This window comes from Rhinolophus sinicus, chromosome 5, assembly GCF_057876585.1.
Source record: "Rhinolophus sinicus isolate RSI-liver-muscle chromosome 5, RSI-T2T, whole genome shotgun sequence".
Classification (NCBI taxonomy): domain Eukaryota; kingdom Metazoa; phylum Chordata; class Mammalia; order Chiroptera; family Rhinolophidae; genus Rhinolophus; species Rhinolophus sinicus.
The window spans coordinates 76,096,984-76,117,247 of record NC_142505.1 but is presented as its reverse complement, the minus strand read 5'-3'; the positions used below and the strand labels follow the sequence as shown (position 1 = coordinate 76,117,247).

The 20,264-nt window shown below is 37.7% G+C and overlaps 1 protein-coding gene across 2 annotated transcripts in view; it reads right to left on the bottom strand.

Moving 5' to 3' along the window:
* RAD50 (RAD50 double strand break repair protein) overlaps positions 1 to 19,266 on the bottom strand; it is a 92,779-nt gene extending 73,513 nt beyond the window's left edge. For both annotated transcript variants that reach the window (XR_012489778.2, XM_019756106.3), the window contains exons 1-3: positions 18,858 to 19,266; positions 16,906 to 16,989; positions 2,277 to 2,428 (exon numbers count right to left, since the gene is read on the bottom strand). Coding sequence is in view for 1 of the 2 variants with exons in the window: in XM_019756106.3 (XP_019611665.1) it covers positions 2,277 to 2,428; positions 16,906 to 16,989; positions 18,858 to 18,986 (365 nt within the window). In the remaining variant the exon portion in view is untranslated. The remainder of the gene's footprint in view (positions 1 to 2,276; positions 2,429 to 16,905; positions 16,990 to 18,857) is intronic.
* Between the last annotated feature and the right edge of the window lie 998 nt (positions 19,267 to 20,264).

Below are 20,264 nucleotides of genomic sequence, written 5' to 3'. Positions count from 1 at the left end.
ATGGAACAGCCATGAATTGTTGGCAAAAAGTTCAAGTCATCTAATTTTTTTCTTGCAGCCTTTTCAGCACTTCCAAGTAGTAAACTTGGTTAACTGTTTGCCAGTTGGCACAAATTCATAATAAATAATCCCTCTGATATCAAAAAAGGTTTAGCAACATCGTTCTGACTCTTGATTTGGACTGACGGAACTTTTTTGGTCATGGAGAATTGGCTGACTTCCATTGTGTGCTTTGACGCTTTGTTTCAGGGTCGCATATGTACACCCATGTTTCATCACCAGTGATAACACGGCCCAAAACATCATCTTGCCTCTATAAAAGGTCTTGGCAAACTTCGATTCTCCTTTGCTTTTGTTCATTGGTGAGCTCCTTCAGGACCATTTTTGCACACACCTTTCTCATGCCAAGATTTTCAGTTAAGATTTTCCCGACTGTTTCTCTATCGATGTTTACTTGGTCTGCTATGCTTCTCAGTCAACTGACGAATTTCACACACAATTCGATGAATTTTTGCAATGTTTTTGTCAGTTCTGCTCATTAATGGCTGCCCTGACTTCTCTTCATTAGTGACGTGTTCTCTCCCCTCAGAAAAACATTTAATCCATTTGTACACTGCCATTTTCTTCATGGGATTAGCCCCATAAACTTGGACAAACATGTCCCTGATTTCACTTCCACTCTTGCCACGTTTAATGAGAAATTTAATGTTTGTTCGTGAATCTAATTCAAGCTCAGACATTCTCGCTACGGCACACAAAAACACGCAACAACAGCGAACGCCACTCAGCCACATGTCAATACGAACACAGCTGTGAGATACTGATATACCAAGGTTATGAAACCTTACTGAGCTGTTTGTGCAGTGCTGCCAACGTAAGTGCACAGTGGCAAGTTCGTGAACTTAATTGTCACACCTCGTATTAGGCATTTTATATGCAATAGCTCAGTCCTTGTAACATCTTTCTTGACATATACAGTGATAATGAACCCTATTTACAAATGAAAAAATAGAGGCTCACTCACTATGAGGTCTATTTTATACAGCAACAGCATTATCTTCTTCATTAACACAGAGGTTATTAGTGATCTTAGTTGGAGCTATTTCAATAGAATAGGGCTAGAGGAGAAGTGAGGAGGAAGTAAAGAAATGGAAACAGTAAGTATCAACAACTCTTTGGGAAGATTAGCTGTAAATGGGGAAGATGGACACAGTAACTGGAATAAAATGAAATCCGAGGGTATGGGAGAGACCTGAGTGTGTTTAAAAGTCAATGAAAACAACCCGCCTGAGAAGCCTGTGGCTACTGTAAGTGTCTCTAGCACAGAACAGGTACTAAACATTCTTGATTAAATAAAGGAATTATTTAATTAGTTTAACAAACAAATGAGTGAAAAGCAGGCTTAAGGTGATCCTTAAGTAATCTGTTCAACAAAGATAAAGCCTTGAAGCCAGGGCAGCCTAATTTCAAAATCCATATTCACTATAAGAGGACACCTGCTCTAACAGAATGCTAACAGTTGAAAGAGACAAATTATTACTCTTTCCTACTTGTCTACTTCTAATCTCACCCATCCCTACACATGACACAGCAGTACCTCCGTTTTCGAACGTAATCCGTTCCAGAAAACCGTTCGAGTCCTGAAACTTTCGAAAACAGCCGACAGCTAGGCCTCAGGATCTTGCACTCAGCGGACGCCGCATGACATGTTTGACTTCCGAGGTGTGTTCGAAAACTGAGGCACTTACTTCCGGGTTTACGGCGTTCGTAAACCGAAATGTTCATCAATGGAGACGTTCAAAAACCGAGGTACTACTGTACCAGCATTTTTCATTCATTCAATCTGTATTTGAGTGATTATGCACCTTCAATTCAGCAACTGTTCATAAATTACTCAAAGGAATAGAGCATTGTCATAAATCTTCAATGGAATCATTCTGTTTGACTGATAAATATCAGGTTGGTACAAAAGTAATTGCAGTTTTTGCATTATTTTTTACCCTTTTAAACCAATTACTTTTGCACCAATCTAAGAGTAATCAAAATTAAAAATTTAATGGTGATAGTGGGTGAGGCTGTGCATATGTGTGAGCAGGGAATATACACGAACTTTACTTTCTGCTCAATTTTACTGAGAACCTAAAATTGCTGTAAAAAAACAGTCTGTTAAAAAAATTAACATGCTCCCTAAAATAAGCTAAAATAGTAGGGAAAAAAACATAAAGAAACTGAAAGGCAGAAAAATGAAGATATTCAAATATAAAATATACACCTACTTTGTTCTAGTAATGACTCCTTCCAGGGTTTTAAATTCGGTCTTTTTGCTTTTCTGAGTACACACCATGGATCTCTGCACAGCTATGAGCTCTCCATTGACATCACGAAACTGCAGACGAATCTGGGCTCTAACGTCTGTTTCTTGAGCAATCTTTGAAGGTAGAATAGAAAAGAATTATGCTACTTTCATAAGTATTAGAACGTTAGTTCTAAAAGAATATATAAGCAATCTTACGGAAAATGAGAGGACAAAAAAAGAATTTAATTTTACTATGTAATTGACTTACTAAAATTGTATTATATACCTCTTTCTGTTATTCAGCATCATTAAGAGATCATGCATGTGATTTTTCCAATAAATTTTATATTTTTAACTACCAAAAGTATTTTTAAAATATTTAAAATAATCACAAGGTTACAGAAAAGTAGAAATACAGTATACATAACTTTTTCCGCCTGAACCACTTGACAGTAAGTTGCTGACCTGCTGTCCCATTACCAATAATTCCTACAACACAAGGATACTTCCAACCATAAAAATCAGGAAATTGATACTGATATATTACTACCATATAGTCTTCAGATACCATTCAAGTGTTGGCAATTGTACCAAAATATCTTTAACAACAAAAAAATCCAGCTCAGAATTACGCATTGTATTACACCCTGTTCCAAATTACACATTGTTGTCATGTCTCTTTAGTTTCTTTTAGTCTGGAACAGTTCCTCAGATTTTCTTTGACTTCATGAGTGATAATTTTGAAAATTACAGAATGTCTCCCAAAATTTGGGTTTGTCTAATATTTCTTTACGACTATAATCAGATTATGCATCTTTGGTGGAATATTACAAAAGTGATGTGTTCGTTCATTGCATCTTATCAGATGGAACATGATTTCAATTTATCTCATTACTGAGAATGTTAATGGCAACCACTTGATAAACATAGTATCTGCCAGGCTTCTTCACCATAAAGTTGTTTTTTATACTTTGCTATTAATAAATATTTGGGAGAGAGATATATTAAGGCCATGTCAATATCTCGTACCTTATCAAGCTATTCTCCACTAGTTTTAGCATCAAGTAACGTTTCTTACATGAATGATTACTATACTTGTCAAATAGTAACTTTGTAGTTCTATTATTCCTCCTACACTTATTAAGATTCTATGAACTTCCAGTCAAGATGGCATAGTACATAAATGCTGTGCTCACCTCCTCCCACAACCACAGAAAAATTACAACTAAACTACAGAACAACTATAATTGGGAACCACCTGAGGTCTAGCTGAACAGAAGCCCTATAACTGAGAATATAAAGCAGCAGCCAGGTCATACTGGTAGGAGAGGCGGAGACATGGAACAGGCAGGTCCCACACCCACATGTGGTGGTTAAGAATCGGGAAGGATATCTTGGCTGCAGAGGTCCCCCCTGAGGCGTGAAGGGTCCCAGCTCCACACAGGACTCCCCAGCCGGGAGCACCACTGCCAGGAAGAGGAATCCCCGTTAACACCTGGCTGTGAAAATCAGCAGGGATTACATCCATGTGAAACAGAGCGCTGCAGGAGATCAAGCTGTCCTCTTAAATGGCCCGCGGATGGACTTGCTCACTCACAAACTCACTCGTCTAGGCTCCAGGGCAGGGGCAGCAGCTTGAAAAGTACCAGAGATATACAAAGAAGAACTAAATTGACTAGCTTCAGGACAAGGGATGGACGGGCAGGGGCCCCCCCCAGGCAGCTGTCCCTGGGGACGGAAGTGTTGGCAGGCGCCACTGTTCTTTTGTTGAACTCCCCTCCCACTCAGCCAGCAGGCACAGGTGGACACCCAATCTGACTCTCCATTAACCTGGCTAACACTGTTTACCCTGCGCTGCTAACTCTCTGATACCCCATCATACTCAAGTTGTGAGCACGGCCCGAACCTCTTCCAGTGCCTGCTCCACACAAATGCCCTGCCTCAGCTCATGCTGTGGACTTTCCTAAAATCTTTCCAAGGTCCACAACCCCAAACCAGCAGCATCTGGCTTCAGTGTACCCTGTACTTCTTGCTAAGCACCCCTAAGCCCAGCATAACCAGTCTCAACTTGCATTGTAACTCCCATCAGGTGGCCCCAGGCCTGGCATAAGTGGTAGCCAGTCTTGGCTTGAAACATAGCTTTAACTAAGTAGCCACAGGCCCAGCACAAGTTGGCACTGGCTTCGGTTCACAAAATGACATCTCCCAAGTGCCTCCAAGCACAGCACAAGCATCAGCCAACAGGAGATCAGTTTATATCTCTTACCAGGCAACCTCAAGCCCAGCACAAGCAGCGGCTAACCTTGGCTTTCACCAAAGTCCCTCCCAAGAGGCTCTAGAACCAACACACCCAGTAGCCAGCTTCAGACCACAGCAAAGTACCACCCAACCAGCTACACAGATGACACACCCAAAGGGCAGACTCAGCGGGCACCAGAGCCTCGCTAAAGCGATTCCTGCTCCATGCGGTCAGCCCATACACAAAAGCTCATCCACTGTAGTCATGGCAAGCACTCACAGCCGGTCAGCCTGAGGGTCAAACACACCCACTGATGTGCTAACAGCAATCAAGACTCAACTACTACAGGAGGGCACACACAATCCACACAAGGGACACCCCTGGCACACCTGGCTCAGGTGACCAGAGAGACTATGCCACTGGGCCCCACAGAAAATGTACTACATAAGGCCATTCTGCCAAGACCAGGAGATACAGCAGCTCTACCTAATACATAGAAACAAACACAGGGAGTCAGCTAAAATGAGGAGACAAAGAAACATGTCTCAGATGAAAGAACAGGACAAAGCTCCAGGAAAAGGCTAAATGAAATGGAGACAAGCAACCTACCAGATACAGAGTTCAAAACAGGGTTATATGCTCAATGAACTTAAAGAAAACAACGGATGGATTCAGTGAGAACTTCAACAATGAGATAGAAAACATAAAAAAGAAACAGTCAGAAATGAAGATCACAGTAACAGAAATGAAGAATACACTAGAGGAAATCAACAGAAATTACATGAAGCACAGGATCGAATCAGCAATCTGGAAGATAAGTTAGCAGAAAACACCCAATTGGAACAGCAAAAAGAAAAAAAGTTTTTAAAATGAGGACAGTTTAAGGGACCTCTGCGACAACATCAAGTGCACCAACAGTCACCTCATAGAGTTACCAGAAGGAGGAGAGAGAAAGAGATTGAAAATCTACTTGAAGAAATGACGAAAACTTTCCTGGCGAAAGAAATAGACATATGTGTCCAGGAAGTGCAGAGGTTTCCAAACAATATGAACCCAAAGAGGCCCACACCAAGACACATCGTAATTAAAATGCCAAAGGTTAAAGACAAAGAGTCTTTAAAGTAGCAAGAGGAAAGCAGTTAGTTATGTACAAGGCACCTCAGATAAGACAATCAGCTTATTTTGCAACAGAAACTTTGCAGCCACAAGGGACTGGCATGAAATATTTGAAGCGATGAAAAGCAAAGACCTATAACCAAGATTACTCTACCCAGAAAGGTTACCATTTAGAATCAAAGGCGAGATAAAGAGTTTTCCAGACAAGAAAAACATAAAGGAGTTCATCAGCACTAAATCAGTATTACAAAAAATGTTAAAGGAACATCTTTTAAGAAAAAAACTATAAAAAATATGAATAAGAAAATATAGAAAAAGAATTCTCACCGACAAAGGCAAACACAATAAAAGCAGTGGATCAACCAATTATAAAGCTGGTACAAAGGTTAAAAGGCAAAAGCAGGAAGATCATGTGTAGCTACAACAACAAATTACGGGATATACAAACGCACACACACATACACATACACACACACACACACAAATTACGGGATATACAAACGCACACACACATACACATACACACACACACACACACACACAAAAGAAGTAAAAAATGACAAAAACATAAACATGAAGGCATTGAGTAAAAATTGTAGTGATTTTAGAATGTGTTCAAAATCAAGTGGCCATCAACTTAAAAGAGACTGCTATGCACACAGCTTGAATATATGTGAAGCACATAGTAACTACAAACCAAGTCTACAAGATTTTTGAAATAAAACTAAAAGAAAGCAATCCAAACATAACACTATAGAAAGTCATCAATATACCGGAGAGCAAGAAAATAAGGAACAAAGAAGAACTAAAAAACATTCATAAAGCAGTAAAATGATAACGACATACCTATCAATAATTACTTTAAATGTAAATGGACTAAACGCTCCAATCAAAAGACAGGGTAGGGTGGATGAATGGATATAAAACAAGCCCCATACACACATATACTGCCTAAGAGACCCATTTTAGGTCAATAGACACACAGGGCATGAAAGGAAAGAGATGGAAAAAGATGTTTTGTGCAAACGGAAATGAAAAATAAACTGGAGTAGCAATACTTATATCACACAAAATAGACTTTAAAAATAGACTTTAAAAAGCTGTAACAACAGTCAAAGGACACTTCGTAATGATAAAGAATCAATCCAACAAGAGGATATAACTCCTACGAACATTTAGACACCCAATGCAGAAGCACCTAAATATATAAAGCAAATATTGACGGACATAAAGGAAGAGAGCTTCAGTAATACAATAATAGTAGGGAAATTTAACACCCCCCACTGACATCAATGGATAGTCATCCAGACAGAAAAAAAATCAACAAGGAGACAGTGGCTTTAAATGACACACTAGACCAGATGAATTTGACATTTCATAACATTTCACCCATAAGCAGAAGAATATACATTCTTTTCAAGTGCACATGGAACATTTTTCAGGATAGACCACATGTTATGCCATGAAACAAGTCTCAGGAAATTTAAGAAGACTGAAATCATATCAGGCATCTTCTCTGATCACAATGCTATAAAACTAGAAATCAATTACAAGGAGAAAACTAAACATATGGAGGCTAAATAACATGCTATAAACAATGAATGGGTTAACAACGAGATCAAGATAAAGATCAAAAGGTACCTTGACACAAATGAAAATGAAAACACAAAGACCCAAAATCTATGGGACACAACCCTTAGAAAGCAGTTCTAAGACGAAAGTTCATAGTAATACAGGCCTACCTCAAGAAATATGAAAAATCTTAAATAAACAATCTAATCTTATACCTAAAGGAACTAGCAAAAGAAGGATAAACAAAGCCCAAAGTGAGTAGAAGGAAGAAAACAATAGAGATCAGAGCAGAAATAAACAGTCTATTTAAATGTAAAACCCAAAACCATAAAACTTCCAGAAGAAAACATGTACACTGCCTATATTTCACAGCACTCTTAGCTGTAGTTTTTTGGATATGTCTCTTTGGGCAAGGGAAACAAAAGATAAAAATAAACAAATGGGACTACATCAAACTAAAGAGTTTTTGCATAGTGAAGGAAACCAATAAAATGAAAAGACAACCTAATGAATGGGAGAAGTTATTTGCCAATGATACATCCAATAAATGGTTAATATCCAAAATATACTTGCATTTTCCTGACTGGGGATTTTTGGTGTTAAGATGTATTAGATTCTTATCTTTATCAATTTTCCTCCTTTTGCTTATTTTGAGTTTAATTAGCTCTTCTTTTTCAAGTTTCTTAAGATGAAAGCTCAGGTCATTAATTTTAAACTTTTTTACTTTTCTAATATAAACATTTGATTCTACAAATTTTTAACCATTATTCAGCTATATCCCTCAACTTTTTATATGCTACACTTTAAAGTATTTTCTAATTTCCTTTGTGATTTCTTCTTTAATCCCTGGGTTATTTAGAAGTGCTGTTTCATTTTCAAATACTTGGGGATTTTCCAGTTATTTTTCAGTTTATTGATTTCTATTTATTGATTTAATTTTTGTGCGGTCAGAGAACACACTCTGAATGACTTCAATCCTTCTAAATGTATTTCCCTTTTTTATGGTCCAAAATATTTGTGAATGTTCCATATGCTCTTGAAAATAATGTGTATTCTGTTGTTCATCAAAATGTCCTATAAATGTCAATTAGGTTAATTTGGTCAACAGTGTTCAAGTTTTCCATATCCTTACTGATATTTGTTCTTACTTTTCTGTTTCTCTATTGAGAGGGGTGTTGAAATCTCCAACCATAATTATAGATTTATCTACTTTTCCTTCAGTTCCATAGATTTTGCCTCTTCTGTATTAAAGTTCTACATTTAGAATTGTTGTATCCTTTTGGTGAAATGACCATCATCATAAAATGTCTCTTTTTACACCAGTAACATTCCTGGTTCTGAAGTATACTGTCTGATACTAATTAAAACTTCAGTTTTCTTTTTATTAGTTGGCATATTTTTGTATATGTTTTCCATCCATTTACTTTTAACCTATTATTTTTTAAAACATTTTTATTCCTTTTGCTTTATTTGGGTCTTTTTATTCTATCTTCCATTTCTCTTGATATGCTTGTTTTCCTTTACATCTTTCTAGATATTTGTAAGATTTATGTTTTAAGGTTGTCTGCTAATTCTATTATCCCTTTCATCTTGGACCTGTTTTTATGATTGAGTTATCTCCTGGTTGTTTTCCCTTTGCATGCCTGGTAATTTTTGATTGTGAACTTTATTGTTGAGTGAAGACTATTTTTACTCCTTTATTGAGTGTTGAACTTGGCTCAGCATGCAAAGTTTCTTGAGATTTGATCCTTTTGAACCTTGTTATTAAGGACTGTAAGTGGGAGAGGCCTACAGCAACCTGTACTCTAGGAGTAATTTAGGATCATTTTCCCTCAGTCTCAATAACCTCCTTTAACATTTCTTATAGTGTAAATCTGCTAGTGACAAAAACTTCTGCCTTTAAAAAAAAAATCTGAAAATGTTCTCCATTTCATCCTCAATTTTTGAAGGATATTTTTGCTGGATACAGAATTTTAGGGTGACTTTAATTCTCCAGCCCTTTAAAGATGTCATCTCACTATCTCCTGGCTTGGACAATTTTTGATGAGATGTCAGCAATCATTATTTTTCCCCTCTGCATAATGTGCTACTTTTTCCTCAGTCTGCTTTTAAGAGTTTCTTTAAGTCTTTGGTTTTCAGCAATTTGAAAATGATGTGCAACATAAGTGTGTTTATGCTGCTTGTGATGTGTTGAGCTTCTTGGATCTTTTACAGTTTTATTTCTTCACTGAGATCTTTTCCCACACATCATGGCCATTTTTCCTTTAAATTCTTGAATTTATGTGTCATAGCTTTTATAATCCTTTGTCTGCTAATTCCAAAAATCTATCATCTCTGCATCTGTTTCTATTCACTTTTTTCCTTCCAGTTATGAATCACACTTGTTTCTTGATATGTCCACTAATTTTTATTATATCCTGGTATTAGAGATGCTACATTCAGAGTTTGGACTGTGTTGACTTCCTTTAAAAAATGTTGAGTTTTGTTCTGGCAGGCAATTAATTTATTGGAGAGTCAGCTTGGTTCTGTCAAAATTTGTAGGATTTGTTAGGATAGCCCTTCTGAGGTTTCCAAAGCGCACTAGGGAGTTCCACAAGCTCTCCCTCCTCCAGCATATCAGGACACAAATGCCCCCCACCTCCCAGCATTGTGTAACCTCTACAATCTCCAGCTCACAGTGCCACCCCTTTACCCCAATCATTGTTCTCTGCTAGCCCTCACTCAATCTCATCTTGGACACGTGTAACTCAGTATTTGGCCAAAGACTCAAGGGTTCCTTACACACATTTCTGGTGGCCATCTCTGCACAGCAACCTCATTCTTGTACCCTGTCCATTATTTACAGCCACCCAAGCAAACCCAAACTTCTATCTTTGTTTCACCTGCCTAGTGATACCACTGTTCTCTGTTGGGTTCTAATTCCATGTGCCAAAGCTTACAAAATATCCCTAGCTAGGAAGCTGAACTGCATGTGTAGTATAACCTCCTATATTTATCTTTCCTGAAAGATCACAGCTCTATACCATCTGTTGTCCAATGCCTGAGAACAGTTGCTTAAAATATTTTTTCCATTTTGTAATTCTTCATCTTGGGAGCACATGTTTAAGACAAGGTAAACAGTATTAGGTGTAGAGACAAATTAAAACAGGTAAAAGGAAAGACAAGAGAAGCTGAAGATATAAGAGGGTGAGAGGAACTGAAATGATGAGAAGAACATAGCAGGTTAGGAAAACTGAAAGGATGCAGGCAATTCAGGTGAAGGGAATGGCTCCACCCACAGAAGTAGGTGTGAGGACTCAGGTGGGAAGAGTTGATGAACAAAACAGTGTGGGTGGGAGCTCAGAACTGGGAAATAACAGCAGCTGAAAAGTGGGTAGCAGGTGAAAAGAGCTAAACCACCAAGGCCAAAAGAACCACAGGGAGGACATGAGCAGACAGCTGAGAAAAACAGCTCTAGAAAGATGAAAGCATTTGGAAAGGGGAGTGGGTGATAAATTGAAATTGGTAGATGTTTTCAACATGGAAACATCAGAATGAATGAATGAGTGAGTTAATTTAAAAAAACAACAGGGCCGGCCGGTGGTTCAGGCGGTTAGAGCTCCATGCTCGTAACTCCGAAGGCTGCCGGTTCAATTCCCACATGGGCCAGTGGGGTCTCAACCACAAGGTTGCCGGTTCAACTCCTCAAGTCCCACAAGGGATGGTGGGCAGCGCCCCTGCAACTAAGATTGAACACGGCACCTTGAGCTGAACTGCCGCTGAGCTCCCGGATAGCTCAGTTGGTTGGAATGCATCCTCTCAACCACAAGGTTGCCAGTTCAATTCCTCGACTCCTGCAAGGGATTGTGGGCAGCGCCCCCTGCAACTAAGATTGAACACGGCACCTTGAGCTGAACTGCCGCTGAGCTCCCGGATAGCTCAGTTGGTTGGAATGCATCCTCTCAACCACAAGGTTGCCGGTTCAACTCCAGCAAGGGATGGTGGGCTGTGCCCCCTGCAACTAGAAACCAGCAACTGGACCTGGAGCTGAGCTGCGCCCTCCACATCTAAGATTGAAAGGACAACAACTTGACTTGGGGGAAAAAAAGGCCTGGAAGTACACACTGTTCCCCAATAAAGTCCTGTTCCCCTTCCCCAATTAAAAAAAAACAACAACAAAAGAACAACAAAAATAGACAAAACTCCCCTTGATCCTGCAAACCTTTTCAGCTACTGCCCTATCTCATTTCCACTTACAGCAAAACTCATAAAACAATTCTGTGTATTTCACTTCCTTACCTCGTTTTCTCAGATTACTGAAACTGGTTTTGTCAAGATCACCAGTGGCCACTACGTAGCCAAACCTTCCTCTTATTTCGGCTATCAATATATTTGACACAGTTGATGACTCCTTCCTTCTTGAAACACTTTATTCTCTTATCTTCCAACACATGACTCTCCCAGTTTTCCTTTCTTTACTACTTGTTCTTTTAGCATCTTTTGCTGGCTCCTCCTCCTCTAAATGCTAATGTGCTCTAGGTTCAGGTCTTGGATCTCTGCTCTATATTCACTTTCTATGTGACACCATCAGGCTTTAACACTAACTATATATAAATAATTGTACATATCAATGATTCCTAATTTTCTTTCTCTAGTCCAAACCTCTTCCCTGGACATACTTCTATTTGCCTAATGGACATGTCCTTTGAATATCTAACAGACACCCCAAATTTACATGTTTAAACCACAGCCACCCAAATCTCTTTTTGCAGAGTTTCCCCATTACAATAAATGGCAACATTATTTTATCTAGTTGTTCACGTCAAAAAACTTGGAGTTAAATGCTTGATGATCCTACTTCTTTCATATACCATCATTTAAACCATTAGCTGATCTGTTGGTCCTACCTGTAAACTACATCCCCAATCCAAGCATTTCTCACCATTCTACCACCACCATCTTAATCAAACCACTAATATTTATTATCACATAATCCCCTTTATTAGTCTCTGAACTTCCACCCTTGCCATTTACAGAGTCTTCTCTCAGCAGCAAGACCAATTACTGTAAAATGCCCCTTCCCTGCTTAAAAATCTTCCAATAGATTCCAATTTAAATAAAGTCCTATAGGATCTATTCGCTTCTGTCGCTCTGACTTAATTTTCTACCAGTCTTTCCCTCACCATTTTTCTACTGTGATTCCTTGAACACACCAAGCACGGTCCTACCTCAGGGACTTTGCACTCAGTATTAACACTCACTGTTCTTCCTCCGGATTTTGGATAACTCACTACCTCTTGAATGAAAATATGTAAAAGATAACTCGGGTTGCTGTGTGAAAAAAAGAACTTCAAGAATGAGGGCAGACAGAAATAAACCCATGCCTATATGGTCAATTAATCTACAACAAATGAGGCAAGAATATACAATGGGGTAAAGAGTCTCTTCAATAAATAGTGTTGGCAAAACTGGACAGATACATGCCAAAAAATGAAACCAGGCCACTTTCTTACTCCGTATACAGTAATAAACTCAAAATGGATGAAAGACTTAAATTTAAGTCCCAAACCCATAAAACTTCTAGAAGAAGACATGGGCAATAAAGTCTTTGACATTGGCCTTAGCAATATTTTTTGGTATGTCTCCTAGGGCAAAGACAACAAAAGCAAAAAGAAACAAATATGACTACATCAAATTAAAAAGCTTTTGCACCGAAAAAGAAACCTTCAATAAAATAAATGGCAACCTGAGAAAATATTTGCAAACGATATATCCGATAAGGGGTTAACACTCAAAATATGTAAGAACTCATACACCTCAACATAAAAAAAAAAAATCCTATTAAAAAACGGGCGGAGGACATGAATAGACATTTCTCCAGAGAGGACATACAGATGGCCAACACACAAGAAAAGATGCTCAGCATCACTTATTACAGGAAAATGCAAATCAAAACCACAATGAGATACCACCTCACACCTGTCAGAATGGCTATTATCAATAAATCAACAAACAAGTGTTAGCGAGGCTATGGAAAAAAAAGGAACCCTTGTGTATTATTGGTGGAATTGTAAATTGGTATACCTACTATAGAAAACAGTATGGAGGTTCCTCAAAAATTAAAAATAAAACTACCATATGACCCAGAAATTCCACTTCTGGGTATTTATCTGAAGAAACCCAAAATACTAATTCAAAAAGATATATATGCCCCCATCTTCACTGGAGCATCACTTACAATAGCCAAGATATGGAAGCAACCCAAATGTCCATCGATAGAAAAACAAATAAAGATGTGGTACATGTATACAATAAAGTAATACTTGGCCATAAAAGAGAAAGAAAACTTGCCATTTGCGACAACATGGATGGACCTACAGGGTATTATGCTAGGTAAAATAAGTCAGACAGAGAAAGACAAATACTATATGACTTCACTTATATGTGGAATCAAAAAAGAAAATAAATGAACAAACAAAACAGAAACAAATTCATAGATACAGAGAACAAATTGATGGTTGCCAGATTGGAGGGGGGTTGGGAAGATGGGCAAAGAAAGACAGGGATTAAGTACAAATCGCCAATTATAAAAATAGTCACACAGATGTAAAGTACAGCATAGGGAATATAGTCAATAGTATTGCAGTAACTATCTATGGTGCCAGATGGGTACTATTTATCAGGGTAATCACATCATAGGAGTACATAAATGTCTAATCACTATGCTGTACACCTGAAACTAATATAATATTGTCAAGTAACTAAAAAATGAATTTTAAAAAAATGTGGGCAGGAAAACAAGTTTGGAGTCTATTAGAATACCGTATTTTGCTGTGTATAATGTGCACTTTTTTTGCCCAAATTTGTGAGGGAAAAATAAGAATGTACATTATACATGGGTAGTAATTCTGTATCTATATAAATGTTTTTAATTTTTTATTTATGCTTATGAGTTAAAGTGTAACTCTAGAAGTGAATAACAATATCCGTATGCAAAATAATACCCTGGAATATGATAATCAGTTTTACTGAACTTACGACAAACTTGCAACAACAAACAGTTCTTGACCTTCCATGATGCCTAAATATCATAAATTTGTTACTGGTACATAAAATTTCTTGTACCTTGTATCTGTTCTTGTGTTTTGTAATTATTTGTTACATTAAAATTTCTTGTACCATAATATGTTAAAAAATAAATGCTAAAACTCCTTTATAAAACAAAAAACAAGTACCTAAATGTAATCAAATAAAAATTTGAATTAAAACATTAAAATGAAAGATCTTTTTCCCTGAAAGTTTGGGCCAGAAACATGGGTGTACATTATACACAGGAGCGCATTATACATGGCAAAAATACAGTAGTTCAAAGGAAAGATGGTGGCTTAGACCAGGAAAAGAGCAACAGAGATGGAATGAAAGGGCAAATTCTAAACATATTTTAGAAGAGTAGCTAAGAACTGCTTATGAATTTGAAACAAGGTGAGATGAAGGAATCAAAGAATGACACACAGGTTTTGGTATGGGCAAATGTGTGGATGATGACATCATTTATTAAACTGGAGAGTACTGAGTTTGAGAACGTAACAGGGAATGAGAGTATTGGGAACGAAGAGTTCTGTTTTGAACATGTTAAATTTGAGATGCCCATTAAATACCCAAACAAACAGCTGGACATATATGTCTAGAGTTTAGGAAAGAAGTTAGGGCTAAATATATAAATTTGGGAGTCATCAGCATATAGCCAGAACTTAAAGCGATGAGACTGAGTGAGATCATCTAAGAAGAGTCAAGCAAAAGAAGGCTCAGCAAAGGAGAGTACGGTGTGGCCAGTGAAAAAGGAGTTATGATATTATAATGTCATGGAAGCCAAGAGAGCAATGTTTTTTAAGGGAATAACCAACTATATCAAAGCTGCTGAGAAGTTACTTACAATTAGAAAATGACCACTTTATCTGGCAACATGGAGATTACTGGTGACAAGACCAGTTTTTGTGAGGGGGAGAAAAAAATCTGAACAGAGTAGGCTGAGGAGAAAATGAGAATGAAGACAAAAAAAAAAAAAAAAAGAAGAAAAAAGAAATGAAGACAATGAGTACATACAACTCCTATGAATTTTGCTATAAACTGGAACAGAGAAGAGGTAGTGGCCAGAGGATGGTTTGGAGTAAAGGGAGTTTTTTGTGTTTGTAGATTGGAGCTACTAGAGCATGTTTACATGTTGATATGAATGATCCTATACAAAGGGGAAAACTGCTGATAAAGGCGCAAGAAGGAACTGAAAAGCAAAATGCTTGACTTGACAAAAGGGATTGGATCCAGTCTCCAGGAGGGGTTGGTTGACCTTTACATAAAACAATAAACAATTTACCTTTAATAAAGAAGAGAAAATAGACAGTATGGGGTACATAAGCAAAGTAGTTTGATAGATTTTATGATTGGAAAATGAGGGACTTTTCATGATTCCTCCTATTTTCTCAATAAAGTACAAGGCAAGATCATCAATGGAGAAGAGCAGATTGTAGGCTTAAAGAGAGAGAAGGTGTGAACAGTGACTGTAAAGAGGGCTCAGTAAATGCACTAAATGATATTTCTATTTCTACGAGGAAAATTAATAAATATTTTCATTATTACAGTTATCTATAGTCATAAAAGTAGAAACAACTTAAATGACCATCAACAGGGGGTCAGTTAAATAAACTATAGAATATAAACTCAATGGAATACTATTTAGTGAAACAATGAAATAAAAGTGTGTGTATATATACAGACGGGGCCAAAAAAATGTATACACATTTTAAGAAAGGAAAAACTGTATTAAAATAGTAATACTCAATATATACTGATAACAAAAGATGAATACAAGTCATGTGTATACATTTTTTTGGCACCCCTGGTGTGTGTGTGTGTAAACACATATGCAGTATGTCACTAAACAAATGTTTGATTTATACAGTGGTATAATAAAATGTATTTAAATGTATTAAATAATTTAAATGTATTAAAATACATATGTGAGTATATTTATATACGCACACAGATGTTTTCATAAACACAGAAAAAAGCCTGGAATAAATATACAATGAACTCTTGTGGGGGGGAGATACTGAGAGAAGCACATGACTCCACTATAGTATATGAAACAAGAAAAACCTATAGGTCAAAATATGTATAGAAAATTCTATGTCCTTTACACACATTAATATAAACACCATAATTCAAACAAAGATTCATACACAAAGAGTTTCATCACAGTACATTTTAATGAAAAGCTAAAAGCAATTAAATGTAAGAAAATTATTCAGTTATTAAAAATGTTCAAGATTACATATCTTAAGGAAGAACTATTTCACACATACAAAACGTATAAAGATTTTAAAAAGCACCCATGTTCAAAACACCAAGATTACGATTTTAATATAGGTTTTTAACGACATGAGACTTTATGAAGTTAAGCGGGGGAAAAACCCCTCAGAATACAAGATTCGAGTATGACTTCAGCGATGTAAAATAATATATAAAGCAGAAAAGAATGCAAGAAAGTGTCAACAATGGTTTTCACTGGGTGCTAAGACTTGTGTGTGGGTGACTTTCATATCTCTTTATACTTTTCCACTGCCAAGTTTTCTACAATAAGCTGTTACCACTTTCATAATTATAAAAATTTTATTTTAAAAGTACAAAATTTTACTAGCACCATTACCTTGGGATCGTGAACAAATGTATTCCCTTTGGTTCCAGGAGGGAAATCTCCAGTACAAATATATTTTAGACATTCAATGATGGTCTAAAGAAAGAGAAAATTATATTATTTAGTGAAAAGAGCATCAATCACATAAGTTTATCATAAAAATATTCTTTATAAATAAAAATATTCATTATAAAAATATTCTTTACCATTGAGACTATGAAGGATACAAGCAGATAAAACTGACATAAAACCTGTAATACAGATATGATTAAGTGTTAAAGAATAATTGCTATGAATTGACAGAAAAGCCATATAACTAAGAAAGTATACTAAAATAAAATAAACAATTACTATTTGGAAAAAATTTTTTCTATTTCCAATTAAAACCCTTTAAGCTAATTTAGGTTAATAACAACAATGGCTAACATAAAACATGGTTATCATAGTTGATAACACTGTATTGTATAATTGATATTTGCTGAGAGTAGAACTTAAATGTTCTCACAAAAAAAAAAAAGATAAATATGTGAAGTAATGGATGTGTTAATTAGATAGGGGGAAGGAATCCTTTCACAATATATAGATATACCAAATTACCAGACGTATACTTTAAATATCTTACAGTCAATTATACTTCAATAAAGCTGAAATTCTTGAAAAAGTTAAAGAAAAAACCCACCCAAAACCAATGACCAAGTTACATAGACCTTACTATATGCCAGTTATTGTACTAACCACATTTACATAATCATTTAATTCTAGACATTAATCTAGACTGTAGAAACTATTTTTATCTTAATTTTATAAATGAGAAAACTGGGGCACAGAGCATTTAGGTCACTCTTGTCCACATTCACACAGCTAATGACGAAGCAAAAAATTTGTGTTCAGGCAGCCAGTGCTCATAAATACTAGTCTCCTTTACAGTATCTCCTTAATATAATGCTACGTACATAACAGGCATTCAAAATGATATTTTTACATAAACAAAAGTAGACAAGTCAGGCTTTCAACTCTCAACACTAAACCTTTCCTTTTTCTATGCTTTTCACAAAACTGCATTTACTCTTCTCCCTGTTACACTGTCATCACTTTGCTTTTTCTCAAGCCACCCTTCCAAACAGACTCTTGGCTATACTTTTTCCGTAATTGCTTGCCATTCCAGGGCCCAACTCAAATTTCTAAATATTTCCAGTGCCTTAAAAAGTCACAGTAAATAAGTTGTGCTCAAATTTTTTACACATCTTAACAACAAAATACAGGCACAGCTTCAGACATATTGCTGGTTGGTTCCAGCCCACCACAATAAAGAGAGTCCTAATCTTTTTGCTGGGTGGAGGGGCTAGCCTTCAGTAAAAAACATAACACCTGTGAAGCGCAATAAAAGCCCTGAGCAATAAAACGAGGTACGCCTGATGTTTTCCATTTTAACTAAGCCCCACCGCATCAGTTTCATTTTAAAACTAAGCCATGTTTCCCATTTATTATGCTTAGACAGTTGGCATACGTGGAAACTCACATATTTATATTTTATAACTTTTATACAAATCCCTATATTGGGACAGTGGGTGCTATGCTTTGCGGGCAAGGCGAGTATTAAAAAACATCAATGCAGACAAAAAAGCTCATTGTAGGACTGTGAACTCTTAAGAGTGCGAAGCGGTAGCTCCGGCTCTCGTGGCATTCTCAAGAGAAACCTTGTCCACCAGACAGGCCTGGTCCGGCTTAGGACGCTGGGTCTGGTTGACTCAAGTGGCTGTAGCTAAAGACCACACCAGGCCACGCCCCAGGGCCGGGGAGTCACCCGGAGGAACAGGCACTTCTTGGGGCCCCAAGAACGCAGCCGCTGAGCCGTAGGGACGCCTCTCGTCCTAACCAGCGTTCCGAACTCTCCAGATATTTTATTCTCCAGATTCATAAGATGTGGTGACACGAAAAACTGAAGGCGGCTATTTATGACTTACCGTCTTCCCCGCCCCATTGGGTCCAACCAAAATTGTGAGAGGACTGAAGAAAGTGATAATTTGCTTATCTTTGTCCTCTATTCCAAAACTCCGCACGCCAAGAATACTCATCTTTTCGATCCGGGACATGTTTGTGAATGTTTCTTATCTCAACACCAGGGGCCTAGAGACCAGCAAGGTTTAGCAGGGAGGCCGCAGCAGAGCAAGGGCCGTGAGGCTCCGGGGGAGCGAAGGCTCTACTGGAACCCTTCCTCTCACACCGGCTTCCTTCCCGGCTGGCGGGCGAGAGCGGGTGGGTGCCGGCCAGGGGATGCCCACGGGAGACGGAACACAAGCCCAGGGACACCCCAAACGTGCCCACTCACAGATTCCCGCCTCGGCTGCCCGGCGGGTCACGTGAGTCGCGTCGGCCTGCGTGCATTTACGCCACAGTCCCGGGGTACGCCGGGAAGTGGAAGGCGGGCGGTGCGCGCGCAGCTCTGGCTTCCAGGAGCAGTTCCGCCCACGGGGGTTGGGTGCTGGGACGGCTTAAGAGTGGCGGTATATTCAGGTTCCTTGCTGGCGACCTGGACAACACTGAAAGCCACTAACTCTAAGGGGCCACAAAGGCTTATGACGGACAGCGGTTCTCAACGTGTGATCCTGGGACTCTGGAATGGAGGGGTGGAGGGGTGTGGAATCCGCTTATGTCTAAACTGTTTTTCTAATAATACTCAGACGTTATTTGCTCTTTTCACTCATTCGCTCCCTAATATATTTTCCAGTGAGCACATGATATGTGGTGACGCCATCGCAATGGTGACTCTTGGAACGTGTGCTTGTACATTCTTGTGCTTAAAAAATGTCAATTTTAATTTCTACTTGAGTAAACACTGACAGTTTTAACACATACTATCTCTTTGGAAATGTAGTGTACAGCACTGGGAATATAGTCAATAATACTGTAATAACCTTACAGTGACAGATGGTTACTAGACTTAGTGTGATGATCACATCATAAGGTATATAAATGTCAAATCACTATGTTGTACACTTGCACCTGACATTGTATGCCAACTATAATTTCAAAAAGATTTTTCAAAAGCTCTTTGGGGCCCTCAGTACTTTTTAAGAATGTAGAGAGGTGTTTAAGACAAAAAGCTAAGTGCTGTTATAAAACTAAAATATCAAATATGATGTGAAAGAAATCCACTCCTATAAGTACTGACACAAGATAGGAATAGACACCGTTCAAATAGACAGTTTTGGTTATGCAAGATGAATAATAAGAGATCTACTGTATACCATAGTGTCTACAGTTAGCAATATTGTATATTTAAGAATTTGCTAAGAGGGTAGATCTTAAGTGTTCTTAACAAAAAAATAAAGAAGATGGGAGGAAATATTTGGAGGTTATGGATATGCTAA